A 13,155-nucleotide genomic window follows, 5' to 3' on the forward strand; every position below is an offset into this window, starting at 1 on the left:
TGCCCTTTTTGTGAAACTGATCGAGGCTGGAGCACGATAAGTCAGGGATCGGCTTCAATTCTTATCGGACCATGGCACAGAGATAGATTGCTAAGCTCATGAACTAATGACACATCAAGATCAAAACCAACTGTGATCGAGACCGAAGCAGGATAGAGATCGAGCGAAACCGAAGGAAGTCATCTAAGTCGAATAACAGAAAGCCGAGATATCCGTGATCGGGTAAGGATCGTGGCGAAAATCTCGGCACGTATCAAGTCAAGATCGGTTATTTAGCCAATCATGGGATTTGCTTCTATATTTAGAATTGTAGCATAAGTGGAATTCCTCAACTATATAAATGGGGTTCTAATCATTTTGTAATCATGATACTCACGCATAACAAAGCAATACATTACATTTTCTCTCTTAAGCTCTGTTGTTCATTTCATACTTTTCATTAGCATACTCAGTTGGTTCGAGGGCGATCTAGCTCGAGGGCCATAACCACTCATTATATTGGTTTGCTTTATTTTACAATTAATTTCTAACATTAATTCTCATATTTCTCCGTTTGTACCAAGTGAAATCACATATTCTTAAAACCTATTTATAAGTTTAATTGTTATCCAATTTTAAGGGTAAACAATTATATTTCTTTTTGTTCATTTTCACTAGGTTCTAACTTAAAACATATTCTGCCTCGTGCTCCGCCTCTATTCTTCGTTATAAATAAGGAATTTTTACCTTCTATAGCAAAGGTTAACACCTTATTTATTTTAAATAAATACTATTTAAAAAAATTATATTCTATAGATACATTTTAAGGTTTATAGCAAAATATTTAATTTTGGTTACTTCCTAGTCCTAAGCCACTAAATACGCTAATCAGTTACACTATTTTCTCTCTCTCTACTTTGATACATCCTATTCTCTTCCCCCTCCCATTTAAAAATCTGTATTGTTTCGATCCTAATAGTTTACTTGTTTCGTTTGTTTATCACTGTTTTGTGTGTTTGGAGTCTTTAAGTGTCTTCTTTCTTTCGATCCTAATAGTTTAAGTGTCTTCTTTCGTTCGTTTGTTTAAGCTTTCAATTCGTCATTCAAAATCAGACCCCACAAATCAATTTCTCATTCAAATTCAATCTCTATGGGATTTCGGGTACTGAACTCTCCAATGCCATGGGGGCAAATCCAAAGGAGATGAAGCCTCCGATCGATGACAGCGTGGGAACTTTGAGATTCGGGGTTTTTGCTCGATGCCGGATTCATCGGAAATTAGGGTTTATTTTTGAACAAAGACGATTGATTTTGGGGCTGAACAACTTGATTTCTGTTAATATATTTCAATGTATTTTCAACGTATCACACTGTATTTCCATGTATTTCATTGTATTCATTGTCTTTTTTTCCATTGTAATTCAATGTATCTTGTTGTATTCCATGTATTTTATTGTATTCACTGTCTTTTTTTCTCATTGTATTTCAATATATCCCGCTGTATTCTATGTATTTCATTGTATTCACTATCTCGCTATATGCCATGAATGTATTCATGTTTTTTTTAATTAATATAATCTATGTATTCAGATGTATTATATAATTTCTTTGAAGATTGCTATGTTTTTGGGGTATTTTTCAGTTGAGAATATTTTTTATAACTGAAAATACAAAATTTGTGTGTTATAATTGAGTTTGTTGAGTTATATTAGGAGTCTATTATGTTAATTGATTCACTTTCCGTTTTAAAAACAGTGTAATCCCCTATTTTACGTCGTGAATACAGTCGAATACAGTAACCTGTCCAGTTGTAATCCCATGTTTCACTCCATGAATACAGTCGAATACACTCGAATACAACAACTGATTAGCTGGACTTCCCTGATTCACGCCTATTTTTGCTACTGTATTCATGAATACAATAGCTTAAATACATCAAATACATCTTATAACCACATAAAAGATATCTATAATCTATAATATAGCAAATGGTATCTATAGATGGCTAATTACTACTAAAAGATAGTGCTTTATGAAAATAAATAACGTCCGGCTGATGGTATGCATCTTTGTTTCCTTTTTCTTTTTGCTCTTTTTATTGTTTATTTTATTTTTATTTTCGGATTTTGGGGCTATATTAAATCCCCCCACCCCACCCCAAACCCCACGCCAGAAAAATAAGTTCTGTCATTACATCTTAATGTGTCTTAGTTTTTGTCTATGATGTCATACATGTTCACGGCTGCAATGTAATTTCGAAGAGGCAGTAAAAAACCTATCTTATTTTCAAGATTATAAATTCCACATTTTAGACTTACCTATTACTGGTTAATGTTTTTGTTTTTCATTTATTTCTTATGATGTCATTATTTTTATAGTTTTTGTTGACTATACTGATATATTATCTTTTTTCGTCTTCTTGAGTCGAGGATTTATCAGAAACAACCTCTCTACTCCCTCGGGGTAGAGGTAAGAATTTGTGTACACACTACCCTCCCCAGACCCACTTGTGGGATTTTACTAGGTCGTTGTTGTTGTTGTATTTTAGACTTACCTATGGATATTCTTTGAGTGACCTGTTAGGGTTAAAAAAGAAGTTAAACTAACAATATATACAACTTAAATTCTATTGAGAAAGAACATAAATCATACGCATGTTGATAAGAACACAAATATGCATGTTGATCGTTCAGAATTACTAAAGTTGTTAAGAAGCTTAAAAGGGTAAAACAATAATGGGGTTCGGAATCCATTTTCCGTGGCCTAGAAAAGGAAAAGAATAACGAAGAAATTCTTGACTTGAGAATACGTCCATTGCTTTGGTTTTGAGTTAAGATTCTGAAATTCCATTCCTCAGAATCTGACTTTTATCTTAAACCCCAAGTCCTTTTCCCCATAAGGAATATCATTCCGTGGTCATTGATTTCCTTTTATTTTGAGCCAGTGTCTTCACCCTGGGGTCAACAAGCAGGCACCAATTAGAAATGTGCGTGTCTTTATTAATAATGCACAGTGGCAGAGATACCCTTGTACGAGAGTGTTATCTGACACCGCTTCGTCGAAAAAATTCAAACACATAAATATTGAAAATTATGTGTATATATTATAGATCAAACATTAATTTGGGACAATGAGTAAATTCTTAAAACAACTACAACTCCAAATCCTGACTCAAATATAAGTTGAGATGATAATAAGTCGGCATTGCTCACACAAAATTCTGCGTACGTTACAGATCAGGCATTGACTAACTCTTCCACCATAGCCCCTAAGTTGATTCGAAATGCTCTTTCTTTTTCTTTAATTTTTTTTTTTAAATGTGAGATTCATCTTGTACTTCAAAGTAAAATTAACTCAATCTAAGAGCTTTAAAAAGGAAATGCAAGTACAAGAAAGAACAACAGCACATGTTCTCTTCATTAAAGTGGAGAATATATATCATGAAAATAGAATAAAGAAAGCAACAAAAGAGACGAGGAAGAAGAAGATAGATTGGAATAGCAAAGGCAAAGGGTTCTTCTGCATGTCTTACAAAACAGAGGAACAGCAGTCATTGCTTTTTGGCAACATCAAGGAAAAGCAAATTAAGTACTTTTAGTGTACCATTAATAGAAAAGAGTATTTGGGTTATTCAGAGAGACATAAAACGATTGCTATTGCATGTTTATACTTCTTCTGTTTCACTTTTATACTTTTTTATTTAAAAAAAAAAGAAATTTAAAATGTTTTGAAATGTTTGTTATCCTTCCATTTCTATAAAATTCACAGCTTTCAAAAATTCAAATAAATTAAGTTACTCCATTTTAATGTTCTCTTCTTTTTTTGCATTTAAAAAAAATAAAAAACTAGCTTATCAACTTATATCTTTTAGTATTGCTTCCATCATCACTAACATCATACATATAAGTTAAACTAATATCTTAAGTTTCGTGCTCAGCCAAATACCTTTCTGTAAAATAAAACGATGAAATATTATTCAGTTTGGTATAGCAACGTAAAGCAACTATTAGATCTTGCACATCATCAATTAGAAAATCTACTTTACCATAACAGAAGGGAAACTGAGAATGACAAAAAAAATAAAAAATAAAAAGACAAAGAATTGTTAAAGACAGTATGGTGAGATGAACAACACTATAACAAGACAGTTAGGTCAGATAAATACTAACAAGAGGTCTCGAGTTCAAACCTGGGATTGAAGAAATTTCCGGTAGGGAACGCTTCTCCCTTAAATGGGTCTCTGCTACGCACATTTGGATTAGATGAGCTAATGGGTTCCGGATATCATATGGTTGAACCTAACCAAAAAAAATTAACTCCATAAATTTATTGATTTTAGTACAATATAATAGTCCAATGCAACTCATACAGCTAACAATGCACATCCTCATTTCATTCCTATCCACATGCCAGCAAAACAGTATAAGGGAACTCTGCTTTATACCTATACCACTTTACCTAAAGGTTGTAATATATTCCTCCAAAGCGCATAAAATACCCTAAGATATCAGAATCAGTTGATCTTTTTCTTGAAAGTTCAACTGACAACTGATGTGTATACCTTGTTCAGAGATGAGGAATTTTCACTTATTTGATATCAAGATAGAAAATAATTAACCTTAGATAACAAACAGTCCTGCAAACCCCTGAGATTTATCCAAAAGATATCTTTTTGACCCCAAGAGTCATTTCCTAACTATGCAATCGTGATTTGTTCAACTTGCTGACCAATACAAAAATACAGCAGATTAGATGTATCATTGCAATGTTAACAAGGAAAAGGTGCAAAAGAGACGAAGCCCTTCATAAACAACTAAGTTTAAATTCCCTAGTTTTCCCTCCACAAAAAAAAAAAAAAAAAGGAAGAAACAAATGAGCACAAATCTATGAAACAACAACAACAAAAAAAAAAGGGAAATCTATGGTGTTATTAGTTTTTAGAAGTGAACTAGAAATTGAATTAGCAAGGCGAAAAATTGAGATCTCAAGTTTGTGTCTGACAATAAACTATGACAGGAAAACTGACAGGTATCTATACATGTTTATTAAAAATTAAACGGGCACAAAAGAATGTAAAGTAACTATTATATTCTCTAGAGCAAATTAAGGCTCAAGTCAAGGGAAAGACAAGTAGTCATCTTCGAGCAAATGAGTTGACATGTTTTCCATCAAGCGACTACGGAAGCAAGTAATATCACTTTATTTCTCCTTTCAAAGGGGTCCCAATGCCTTGGAGATGGCTGTCTTACACCAATTAAAGAATAGGAAATATCTAACGTACTGGAGGTCTCCCTCTATTTTAGTTCTATATATGCAGGCCGAATAAGTACCAAACTTACTGAAGGAGACAAAAAGGTATTTGATCCTTATTCCAATATTCCTGGCCTTCAAACAAAGCCAAGGAGAAGCATCTCTCCACAATTTCCTTTTACCTTTTTATCGTATTCCTTTTTAGTTACTCAAACATGATATGTTAAAATAGCATAGACTGAAAATAATGCTCAAGATATTCCAAAAGTTCATATCACTAAACAAAGGAGCAAGATATTGCATGAAAGTCTCATCTAAAATCATTAACTTCTTTTTACCCAAGGCAGAGTATAGTCGATGTAATAGAATAAAAATGCATATAGGAAATGCTGCCTCAACTAATTCTTTACATGGCCATAGTAAACTAACAGAGGTTTATAGAGAGAAATGTATTAGTCTTTTTATTTTGACATGAAATAATAGAAGCATCTCTCAACCATTTCCCTATCTCTTTGCTTTGTTTTTTTATCCAATACAAAGTACTTGAAGCTCTGGTCAACAGAATCTTCCCTTTGAAAGGGAAACGGTTTTGAAGTTTTCAAGAGATCATACATCATTAGATAGTGGATACTTTCAGTCAATATCAGAAAAAAAATTCCAAATTTAATTCTGGGAATATGGTTCCCAAACTTTGCCAGATAAAGAATATGAGAACATAAAAGTCTCTGGCGGATAAATTCTTGTACCCATTGTAAGGTGTGAAGTGTTTCAAGCAAGTTATAGTGCAGAGGAATAACATGCTAGGGCCCACAAATATGTAAAACTGGAAGGATGAGATCTCTTTTTGAGCCGGCTGTGAAGATTCGATTGGTTCTAGCGTTCAACTGGCCCTGTCCAAGATTCTATACTTCACCTAGACTCCCTCTCTCTTTCTCACCCCATTCTCTTATAAGAGCTCTTTGGAAACATCTTTGGTCTGTGAAGTTGTACAACTAAGGAGATAGATAAGAGCAGTAGTACAGTTTTCTTGAACTGAGTATCAGAAGCAGAATTGTTCTCTGAAGAATAATACAGAAGAATCATGATTTGCATCTAAAGGGTAAGACTAGACTGAAACCAAGTACAGCAGATCACTTTCAGGTACATTATAATTAGTTAAATTACTTATATCGTGCCTATTAACTCGCACCACAAAACTTAATTGCTAATAATCATACAGAAGGCCAGAAGATGTACCATCATCACCGCCAGGATAAGAGCATGCACCCTTCAACAAGAATGTCTATCTCTGAAAGACATCTGTTCCTGCAAGGTGGAAATGGCAACGGGGACTCAGGGCTTGTCCTGTCAACAGATGCCAAGCCAAGATTGAAATGGACACCAGACCTCCATGAGAGGTTTATAGAAGCCGTTAATCAACTTGGTGGAGCAGACAGTAAGTGCACAAAAATATACCAATTTCAAGATGCACCAGGAAGATGTTATTTCGTGAAGATAATTAACTGCAATATTCTTCTGCTGCAGAAGCCACGCCAAAATCAGTTCTAAAGCTTATGGGGATCCAAGGATTAACCTTGTACCACTTAAAGAGCCATCTTCAGGTTAGTTCTCATTTGCTTCATGGCATTACAAAATCCATGCAATAAACAAGACATTTTATGAGGGGCATAATCAGCGTTGAAGTTTAGCTACCAAGGCAATAGTTCCAAAAAAAACAACTGGTGGTAAGAGGGGAAAAGCATCTTTTGCATCAACTGCAAAGAATTTTCAAATTGTTTCATTTAAAATATTAAAGTGCAGCTTCCATATATGTACTTTTATAGTGTGAAGGAAAACTAATCAAAACTTTGTACCTGGGCTGGCAAAAATACAGAGAAATATAGCCCTTTGTTTTTCTTTACATCCATAAGACTGAAGAATATTTCTGACAATATTTTGATCCTTTTAGATTGGCCAGAAACTAACGCTTTACAAAAATGCTGGCAGAAATACAGACTAAGTAAGAATCTCCATGGACAAGCAAATGCTAGTGGGGCTAATAAAGCTGGTAAGAAATCAAATACATACCCAAGAAAATAGTTCACAAAACTTCTTTTACAGAGAGAGAACATCCGAAAACTTACTGAGTTTGTGGAATAGTTGCAGCAACAGGAGAAGATAGGATATCTGAGAATAGTGCAACTTGCATGAGTAATCCAAGCATCGGACCCCAACCAAACAAGTAAGAACAAACATCGTTTGATCCTTCATTTAAACCATTCATCCTTCTATTTCATGTCTCAGCAAAGTCTTCAGTTTTGATTATTCTGACAAAAAGTTATCCATTCAGAAACATTCAAATAAGTGAAGCAATACAAATCCAAATAGAAGTGCAGAGAAGGCTTCATGAGCAGCTTGAGGTATGAAATTACTGCAGAATTTCTCTTACGTATGAGAAGTGAGAGCAAAGCCTATGCCAAAAATACTTGTAGTAAAATTTGAGACTTCCTGGTTGATGATCCGAAAGCCGGAAGCATGAGAGTATTGAAACATGATAGAAGGCACTTTCACCTTCAAGATAAGAAACTTGATATCTTCAATAATCTAGTTAACAGGCCTAGTCCATGTGTTCTGTTTCAAGAATTAAGAATCTAATCTACACATGCATAGGGTGTTTTTTCTTTTCAAACTTTAAAATTCGAAGAAAAATTTTCCTTGACGCCTTCTAAATGAGGCCTAACTGAACTGATATAGGTACAACGACATTTACAGTTACGGATAGAAGCTCAAGGAAAATATTTGCATGCCGTGCTTGAGAAAGCACAGGAAACCCTTGGAAGACAAGACATGGGAACAGTAGGATTAGAGGCAGCAAAGGTCCAACTATCAGAATTGGTATCCACAGTATCTAACCAATGCCTGAACCCTACATTTTCTGATATAAAGGAACTATCAAGATATAGCAACCAACAAACACAAGCTACCCGACTAGCAGATCGTTCAATCGATAGCTGCTTGACCTCTTGTGAAGGCTCTTTGAGGGACAACACTATGCATAATAACCAAATTGGATTGAGGCCTTTCGAATTTACACCATCTATAGAATGTGAGGATATTGAGAATGACACCAGGATACAACAGACAGCACTAAGATGGTGTGACAACCTCAAGGAGAGCAAAAAATTATTCTCTGCAATGAACGAGGGTAAAGAAAAAACATTCACCACAGAGACTAACTGCAAGGACTTATCAATGAGTATCGGACTTCAAGATGGAAAGTTGAACGGAAGCAGTAACCATTCAGATGGGAAATTCAATGGAACAGACACAGCTGTCAGACTTTTTCACCAGGCAGCCAACAGAGGCGATTCAATGCCAGAGAGGCAGAAGTCTTCACAAGAGTATAAGTTGTCTTACTTTGCACCTAAACTGGACCTAAACATGCATGATGAAACAGATGCCGCTTCAAGTTGTAAGCAATTTGACTTAAATGGTTTCAGTTGGACTTGAGTAACCTTATATGACAAAGGGTAAACCATGAGAGGAGACGCCAGGTAACTTGCTTCTAATATTTTGATTGAGATAGAGATCAGCATATGGAAACATAGACTGATGGTTTCCTTGGAAGGAAAAAATTATGTATAATTAAAATTCCCGATCAAATAGAAATATAGAATATTGTAACTCCACTAGATCTGCTCAGATCTTATTTTCTGATCTCAAATTTTACTTTCATGCAAAGTTTCAGGTAGAAGAGGGTATTATTAATCCTTAGCAGTTGAATGATCCTTCAATCCAAACTCTTGCTGTTAAAGTCCTTAGGGGGTCATAAGCAGAGCTCTTCTTAGGAATATAACATGGATTTTGCTACTCCATATGTTGCAAATACCTCCTCAAACACCAACTGCCACATGCTGCTAGATTATAATCACATCCAAAGTCACTTCAACAGAATATATAGAGTCCCAGAAATCAAACTAACGTCTTTGGAATATGTCTAACATAACATAATCATACTGGAATAACAAATTCAAATAAATCCAATCACTTTCCTCAAATGTCACCCTAACAGTTAATAGTATAAAACTTTCAAGTGTTATCAATAATCACTTTCGCTTATGAAAGAAGATTCATTGAAGCTCAGGACAGAAAATTGATTACCTAATATCCAGCTTTTTATGAGGTGAACTTCTCTTTCAATCTCAACCTAATACTTTTAGCATCAAAACTATAAGAAAACTATTTATCTGGAAGCTTCGTTCTAAAATTGGCCCGCTCTTTTCATTTAATAGACAATTGAAGATGGGAAAATTCAAAATGTTATGCCTGTGTTGAAAAACTTCCGGCATTTTATCAAACACCCAAAAAGTACACGCGGTATTAAGCTTCAAACTTTCAGTACGCTCGTTTATTGCAAGCTGCAAATATTACAGGAGCAAAACAAAACAAAACAAGCAAATTTCTTCCTTTTAGAACAAAATATAACCATTGTAAAGTTAGCAAATGCATAAATTCAAGTACAATTGCTTCAAATAGCGCTATTCTAAGCACTTTTCATCCCAAAAATTACAGTCATAACACCGCCAGCTAAATATAGGGAAACAGAAAATAAAAGAGGAGGAAAACTTCAAATAGTTTACGAACCGTAACTCGGTACCGGAGCATCACCGGCGACAAGGAGGCAAAAAAATTTGGACCATTTCTCGATTTGTGCGTGTCATCCTTGCGCAGGGGCCATGCTAATCTTCTCTGTATCGTTCCAATTTTATCGGATGTCCCCGAAGGGACAATGCTTGCTCTTACGCTAGGGTTTTTAACGGGCAAAAGAAATTCTTCTGTTTCCGATGAGGGAGAAGCGCAAAAGAGCATACTCACTGAGTAAATACCGTTTTGGATCCCAAAGTTCGAAAATTAAACACTTTCGCCCTATTTTAAAAACGTTTATTCCGACATCACCCCCTTAAGTATTCATTCACGTAATGAAGTTCCATCTGCACTTGTGAAGATGTCAAGATTACTCTTTTTAACCCATAGATTTTAGAAATGTTTTCTTTTGCTATATTATTAATAGGTGCCTGAATATACAAAAATTGGAGAAATTTAAATATTGCTATCAATAAAAAGACAATTGTCATATTTTAATCATATTATAGCAAATGAAGTAAAAGTCACAAAAATATTAGCAAGATCAATGATTTCATTATCCCTATTATAATAAAAATCATGTCATTTTGTGAGATGATATTCGAGTGAAGATGCTAAAGGTAAATTTATTCAACATACTCTGTATAAGTAGGGCCAACTAATAAGGTATCGAATTCTCTTGAATATAAAAACATCTTATCTCGGCTCATTGTTATAATATAAAGTAATGTAAGAATTACTTTAATACTCCTAAAGTCTCCATATCAAGGGCGGATTTAATAATGTGAATGTGGGTTCATTAGGATCTATAACTTTTCGTCTAAACCTGAATTTATTTGTATAAAATCTGTTGGAGTTGCTGAAACGTCAAATAAAAAGACCTCAAACTCAAACATAGTGATGGATTTAATAGTTAAAACTCTAATCTTGAACTCATAAAATTAAAGTTCGTATTTGAGGTGTATATATATATTGGATAGTGTGTGACATGATGTTCCTCAATGGAGCTTATTTTGATATAATGGGGCCTCATTGTATCAGAAATTTGTTTGTCATGTCTATGTATACATGCAAAATCAAAGTTTACCGAGTGAGGATTGGATATTTGATGCTGGTCATGGCTTCGATTTTTGGTTTGACAGTATTATTCTCTACAAAAATAACAAATATTTTAGAGGAATTAAACTTATGAAATTAAAGTATTATGTCATTAAAGGGAAAATTCAGAAATAAATAATTAATCACGCTCAACTAAGCCTATTAACAAATTACGCGGGCGTTGCAAATATAATCCGGGGTATTATGCCCCGAGTCAAATCCCACAGGGAATTAACGTATCAAGAGAAGTCTTTGAAGTACTAAATTCTTATTAGTCAACCTCCTCAAACTTTGTGAATACAAGTGGTGTTATAATTACTACGACAACTATTCGAATCAATAAAATAAAGGTTAATTAATACGCAAATGTAGACAATTGGAATAAAGGCCTAAGGTAATGGCTTCCCCCGTTGTAGATTTCCTTAGTCGTATATTTCTTATAGCTATGAATTAGTTATCTCTATCAATCATGAACTCTCCAACTATCATAACTCTCTCTCAAGTAATTATGATAATTTACTAGACGCACTCTCTCAAGCCACGCTAGCTAGATTCGCATTACAATTCACTTAGATTGCACCCGAGGTATCGTTATCTCTACTCCAACCTCTAAACCCTCGGTTATGACTTCGCCTATACTCCGGGAGTGATGTTGTTCAAACAATTACCTAAATATGCATTCTTTCTCAAGTAGCTACATAATAAATAGGCATGGCTAATTGAGGATCCTTTCAACTAACCAAATATCAAAACATAGTTGAACAAATAGAGATTAACACCTAACTCAAAACTATATTAATATCACAATAAGTTCATCCACAACGGGTTCAACCAAAACCTTAGATTAAAAGCGTTAGCTACTCATAACAATGATAAACATCATAATAAATAACTGCACTACAAATCATAAAAACAAAAGGAAGAGGAGAAGAACTTGATGTAGAAAACTCCTCTTAGCTCCTTGCCTTTCTTATTCTTGTTCTTAGCTAATAAAAGTTGCACACCTCTATTTTTGGGCGAGCTTGACCTTCTATAGGTTAAGTGAATTTGCCCCCAGAATTCTAAAATTACCCGTGATAATTTTGTTCCGGAATCTGGACTAGCGCGATCCAGGTCTCATTTTATCCTACATAGAATTTTGTCTATTAGAGTTTGACAGACACTCTCTTTGTACTGAGAGGCACTCCCAGATATCTTAAAGGCAACTCACCCTTCACGAATCCCAGAGCTTGCATAATGGCACACTGATCATCTGAACTTACTCCACCAAAATAAATGGAACTCTTCTCAATATTAGTGTTAAGCGATTACGGGACGAAGTGGAAGAATTTTAAAGAAAAATTATTACTCGTGCTCGGCCTTAATTTCGTTTATTCATTATTGATTGATGAATTAAATTAAAATCCTATACATTTGGTCTTCTCCAAAACCATTAGGCTTACTATATTTTATTCGATCTCTGACGGCACAGTAACGTAGCTAGGGCAATGATAGGGAAGCCAAATTTTTATAAAAGGTTTCTTGATTCTCAATAGTAATATCTTCCGTATGAAATATGTTGGACTTTTAAGCCGTTGGGCTTTAAAGATTAGAAGTGTGAATTGGAAAATGGTGGGAAATAAAATGGAGGGAAATGAAAATTTTGAAAATTTTGAATCAAGTGAGCTTTTTCATTTATGACAAATGAACTTTGTCCCTCATTGGTGAGGGACAACTACACTTGTGTGTATAAATATAGGATCACTTCTTAGAACTCTTAAAGGAGTTGAAGAGAATGAAGCCTTGCGTCGTCGTGGTTGCTCGACTTGGCTTCCGCTTTGTCAAATGATCAATCAATGAGATTAATTTTTTGGACAAAGTTTATTTAATTAATTATTTAAGAATTAATTAAGTGCCAGTCAGTTCATTAACGGAATTAACTGGAATGTATAATCCAAAATCCCTTCTGTTCACATTATGAACAGACACCTCTTCTTTTCAAATATCTGTTCACATTATGAACAGACATCACACCTCTTCTGACAATTGCCTATAAATTCCTAGGCATGGCTTTCTTTTCACATACTGAGAAAATATAGAACTTCCTTCTGAAAATCCAACATTCTACTTCGCAGTTTCTCTTTTAAATTCGTAAGTGTGATTTTGCTCTGTTCTTTGAGTTCGTTGGTATCTTGCAGTTTGTATTGCCACTGTTGCAGAAAGGTT

The 13,155-nt window shown here is 34.5% G+C and overlaps 1 protein-coding gene, 1 long non-coding RNA gene and 1 other non-coding gene across 14 annotated transcripts; 1 reads left to right on the forward strand and 2 right to left on the reverse strand.

The window, feature by feature from the left end:
• Positions 1 to 2,636: 2,636 nt before the first annotated feature.
• On the reverse strand, positions 2,637 to 10,089 carry LOC104210772 (uncharacterized). 9 transcript variants are annotated; one of them, XR_011404300.1, is made up of 6 exons: positions 9,853 to 10,089; positions 9,098 to 9,122; positions 7,353 to 7,779; positions 6,466 to 6,534; positions 4,169 to 4,277; positions 2,637 to 2,933 (listed from the first exon to the last, which is right to left on the reverse strand). It is a non-coding gene; the product is annotated as an uncharacterized lncRNA (long non-coding RNA). The 9 variants fall into 9 exon arrangements; XR_011404298.1 differs by adding an exon at positions 6,685 to 7,208 and having other exon boundaries at positions 7,353 to 9,122; positions 9,853 to 10,084; XR_011404297.1 differs by adding an exon at positions 6,685 to 6,845 and having other exon boundaries at positions 7,353 to 9,122; positions 9,853 to 10,081.
• LOC104210771 (myb-related protein 2-like) lies at positions 6,208 to 8,897 on the forward strand. Of its 4 annotated transcripts, none has more exons than XM_009759733.2 (7): positions 6,208 to 6,369; positions 6,449 to 6,664; positions 6,754 to 6,830; positions 7,216 to 7,276; positions 7,369 to 7,450; positions 7,559 to 7,628; positions 7,963 to 8,897. In XM_009759733.2, the coding sequence occupies exons 2-7, from the start codon at positions 6,460 to 6,462 to the stop codon at positions 8,716 to 8,718; spliced, it is 1,251 nt and encodes a 416-aa protein (XP_009758035.1). In that variant the 5' UTR covers positions 6,208 to 6,369; positions 6,449 to 6,459; the 3' UTR covers positions 8,719 to 8,897. The 4 variants fall into 4 exon arrangements, with proteins under 4 accessions (XP_009758035.1, XP_009758039.1, XP_009758038.1 ...); XM_009759737.2 differs by having other exon boundaries at positions 7,981 to 8,897; XM_009759736.2 differs by having other exon boundaries at positions 6,210 to 6,369; positions 7,375 to 7,450.
• Positions 9,894 to 9,996, reverse strand: LOC138884499 (U6 spliceosomal RNA). The gene has a single exon (XR_011404680.1). It is a non-coding gene; the product is annotated as a U6 spliceosomal RNA (small nuclear RNA).
• Positions 10,090 to 13,155: the final 3,066 nt, after the last annotated feature.

This window comes from Nicotiana sylvestris, chromosome 12 (genome assembly GCF_000393655.2).
Source record: "Nicotiana sylvestris chromosome 12, ASM39365v2, whole genome shotgun sequence".
Classification (NCBI taxonomy): domain Eukaryota; kingdom Viridiplantae; phylum Streptophyta; class Magnoliopsida; order Solanales; family Solanaceae; genus Nicotiana; species Nicotiana sylvestris.

Excerpts from the sequence above, each read along its gene's own strand:
- LOC104210771 (XM_009759733.2), top strand. The coding sequence starts at position 6,460 with ATGTACCATCATCACCGCCAGGATAAGAGCATGCACCCTTCAACAAGA. Across the intron at positions 7,277-7,368 it reads TAGTGGGGCTAATAAAGCTG|TTGCAGCAACAGGAGAAGAT; the intron begins GTAAGAAATCAA and ends TTTGTGGAATAG. Across the intron at positions 7,451-7,558 it reads ATCGGACCCCAACCAAACAA|AAACATTCAAATAAGTGAAG; the intron begins GTAAGAACAAAC and ends TTATCCATTCAG.